This window comes from Salmo trutta, unplaced genomic scaffold (genome assembly GCF_901001165.1).
Source record: "Salmo trutta unplaced genomic scaffold, fSalTru1.1, whole genome shotgun sequence".
In the NCBI taxonomy this organism is placed as follows: Eukaryota; Metazoa; Chordata; class Actinopteri; order Salmoniformes; family Salmonidae; genus Salmo; species Salmo trutta.
Genome location: NW_021823481.1, coordinates 36657 through 40178, shown reverse-complemented (window position 1 = coordinate 40178; position 3522 = coordinate 36657). Strand labels below are relative to the sequence as shown.

General features: G+C 51.5%; 1 protein-coding gene across 1 annotated transcript; it reads left to right on the top strand.

Moving 5' to 3' along the window:
• The first annotated feature begins 6 nt into the window (after positions 1-6).
• LOC115191106 (semaphorin-4F) lies at positions 7-2651 on the top strand. Its single transcript, XM_029749099.1, has 6 exons — positions 7-96; positions 232-287; positions 418-529; positions 674-752; positions 1578-1720; positions 1892-2651. The coding sequence occupies exons 1-6, from the start codon at positions 53-55 to the stop codon at positions 2454-2456; spliced, it is 999 nt and encodes a 332-aa protein (XP_029604959.1). The 5' UTR covers positions 7-52; the 3' UTR covers positions 2457-2651.
• Positions 2652-3522: the final 871 nt, after the last annotated feature.

The following is a 3522-nucleotide window of genomic DNA, read 5'->3' as shown; positions in this document are numbered from 1 at the left end:
CAGCCTGTACCCCAGCTGTGAGGTGTGTGCCCGGGCCAGACCCCTGGGGTGTATGTGGAGGGCCAAAGAGGGAGCCTGTGGCCCCAGCATGACAGAGTGAGTAACACACACACACACACACACACACACACACACAAACACACACACACACATGCACACGATCTTACCCTCTCTCTCTGTGTGTGTGTGTGTGTGTGTGTGTGTGTGTGTGTGTGTGTGTGTGTATTGCAGGCCCATCCAGGGACAGGAGGTAGAAGATGCTCTGAAGCTGTGTGACAGTGGAGAAGGTGTGTGAAACTGCTTGATAATCAATGATAATAGAAGTACCATCTACAGGTTATAGATGCAATTGAAATCAATATAAAAAAACAGTCATTTTGTTTTTAACTACCCCCTCCTCCCTCCTCCTCCCTCCAGGTCGTTGTTCCCCTATCCTGAGGGAGCTACGTGTCTCTGTGGGTCTCCATGTTCTGCTGCCCTGTGTCCAGGTGTCCACACGCCCCTGTACCTGGGAACACCCACCACACAGGTGATGCTTTATACAATGAATAATAGGAAGAATTATAGTAACAATTATAACAACAACAAATACAAATAACAACATTAAGAAGAACAATAATAAATGTCTCATTTTATCTTGTTATTTCTGCATGTGATGTTTTTCTTCTCCCAGACACACCCGTCAACATCACTCTGACCTGGAGGTCACTGTCACAGAGGAAAGCCTGGGGACATACACCTGTCTATGTCAGGTAGGCTGAACACACACACACACACACACACACACACACACACACACACACACACACACACACACACACACTCACACACACACCCCCCACACACACACACCACACACACACTCACACACATACACACCACACACAACACACACCACACCACACCACACACACACACCACACAGACACACACACACACACACACACACACACACACACACACACACACACACACACCACACACACACACACACAACACACACACACACACACACACACCACACACACACACACACACACATACACACACACCACACACACCACACACCACACCCACACACACACACACCACACACACACACACACCACACAGACACACACACACACACACACACACACACACAGACACACACACACACACACACACCACACCACACCACACACACACACACCACACACACACCACACACACACACACACACACACCACACACACACACACACACACACCACACACACACACACCACACACACACACACACACACACACACCACACCACACCACACCACACCACACCACACACACACACCACACACACACACACCACACACACACACACACACACCACACACCACACACACACCACACACACGCACACACACATGGATGTACGTACGTTCACTCTGTGCTACCCCTCCTCCCCTTCCCCACACTTTGTTCCCCCCTGGCCCATGTCTCTCCCCCACCAGGAGGGGGGACCAGAGGGTAAAGACCAGTGTGCTGACTGTGGAGAAGGGAATTCTTAATGACTTGTTTTACTGTGTGTTGGTGGTCCAGGAGGGGGGACCAGGGGGTAAGGAGGAGAGTCCTGCCTGTCGCAGAGCCTCCTACCATCTCACCCTGGAGGGTCCCAGCGCTGGAGGGGCCGTGGCGATGGCTGGAGGACGTCACCTACTGGCCGTCTACATACTCTGCTTCATGTAGGATAAACACACACGCACACACACACACACACACACACACACACACACACACGTGGACACACACACACACGTACTTACGTACACACACATACATTTTCACTCACTCTTTGCTGCTCTCAAAACGGAACTAAATCTCTCTTTAACATCCTGATCCCCTCTCTCCCCCAGCCTGGGCGTCGCTCTCGGAGGCTTCCTTCTCTTCTTCCTGTCCCGCCGACGCGGGATTGGCCAGCGCCACCCAGACCACTCCCTTTCCTCGGAGAAAGGGCAGGACCTGCTGGGCTCCTCGGCGACGCCGCAGTCACCCAGCTGCGGCAGTTTGCTGTCGGAGGGGTTCCCATTAACGGAGAAGAGAGGAAATGGAACGATGCTACTGACACACGGCAACGGCAACGGTGGTCACCACGGCAACTACGGCGTCGCTGGCGGCAACGGCGGCTGCGACGGTAGCCACGGCGGCGGCCACGGCAACGCCGGCTACGCCAACAACGCTAACTGTAACGTGCAGATGCCAGCGAGCGCTGTGAATGGGCTGAAGCTTCACGTTCAGGAGATGGTGACGGACGAGAGGAGGGGGGGAGAGAGGGAGAGGAGGAGGCCGGAGGTAGGACAGGGGGATGAGGAGGACGAGGGGCTAGGGGAGGGGTTGGGGGGAATGGAGGAGGAGTTAGCGGGGTTTGCGTTGTTTAAGTTACCGGCGCCATTAGCCCAGTGTGAGGAGAGTTCTATCTGATACACGGTGATAGGGGCATGCCCAAGATACATGTGTTGAGAAACGAGACATATAGGCTGCGTCCCGAAGGCCACCCTGGTTCATGAGCACTGCACTATATAGAGAATAGTGTGTCATTTGAGACGCACGTGAAAAGAGAGACATTACTGAGCTCTTCTCTGTCTATTGCTGAACACAGACAAAACAGGATAAAAAGAGAGAAAGGATGAGATGAGAAGATAAAACACTTGTGATGTTATACACACACAAAAGCCATACTCTCTCTCTCTCTCTCTCTCTCCATCTCTCTCTCTCTCTAACTCTCTCTCTAACTCTCTCTCTCTCTCTCTCTCTCTCTGTCTCTCTCTCTATCTCTCTAACTCTCTCTCTAACTCTCTCTCTAACTCTCTCTCTCTCTCTCTCTCTCTCTCTCTCTCTCTCTCTGTCTCTCTCTCTCTCTCTCTCTCTCTCTCTCTCTCTCTCTCTTTCTCCCTCTCTCTCTTTCTCTCTCTCTCTCTCTCTCTCTCTTTCTCCCTCTCTCTCTTTCTCTCTCTCTCTCTTTCTCCATCTCTCTCTTTCTCCATCTCTCTCTTTCTCTCTCTCTCTCTCTCCTTCTCCATCTCTCTTTCTCCATCTCTCTCTTTCTCTCTCTCTCTCTTTCTCCATCTCTCTCTTTCTCCATCTCTCTCTTTCTCTCTCTCTCTCTCTCTCTCTTTCTCCCTCTCTCTCTTTCTCTCTCTCTCTCTTTCTCCATCTCTCTCTTTCTCCATCTCTCTCTTTCTCCATCTCTCTCTTTCTCTCTCTCTCTCTCTTTCTCCATCTCTCTCTTTCTCTCTTTCTCTTTCTCCCTCTCTCTCTTTCTCTCTTTCTCTTCTTATTCTCTCTCTCTCTCTCACGCTTTTTCTCTCTCTATTTTGCTCTCTCTCCCTCACGACCTCTCTGTCTTTTTTCTCTCAACAACCAATCCAAGTCACAAAGGGGCCCCAGAGCCACACCGTGCCCAGGCAGACTGCACCGATACTGGGCATGATGTGGCGAGAGGTCAGCTTCTTACACCAAACCTCCAGCAGGACACTCAGACTGCTAT

Excerpts from the sequence above, each read along its gene's own strand:
- LOC115191106 (XM_029749099.1), top strand. The coding sequence starts at position 53 with ATGTGGAGGGCCAAAGAGGGAGCCTGTGGCCCCAGCATGACAGA. Across the intron at positions 97-231 it reads TGTGGCCCCAGCATGACAGA|GCCCATCCAGGGACAGGAGG; the intron begins GTGAGTAACACA and ends TGTGTATTGCAG. Across the intron at positions 1,721-1,891 it reads GTCTACATACTCTGCTTCAT|CCTGGGCGTCGCTCTCGGAG; the intron begins GTAGGATAAACA and ends TCTCTCCCCCAG.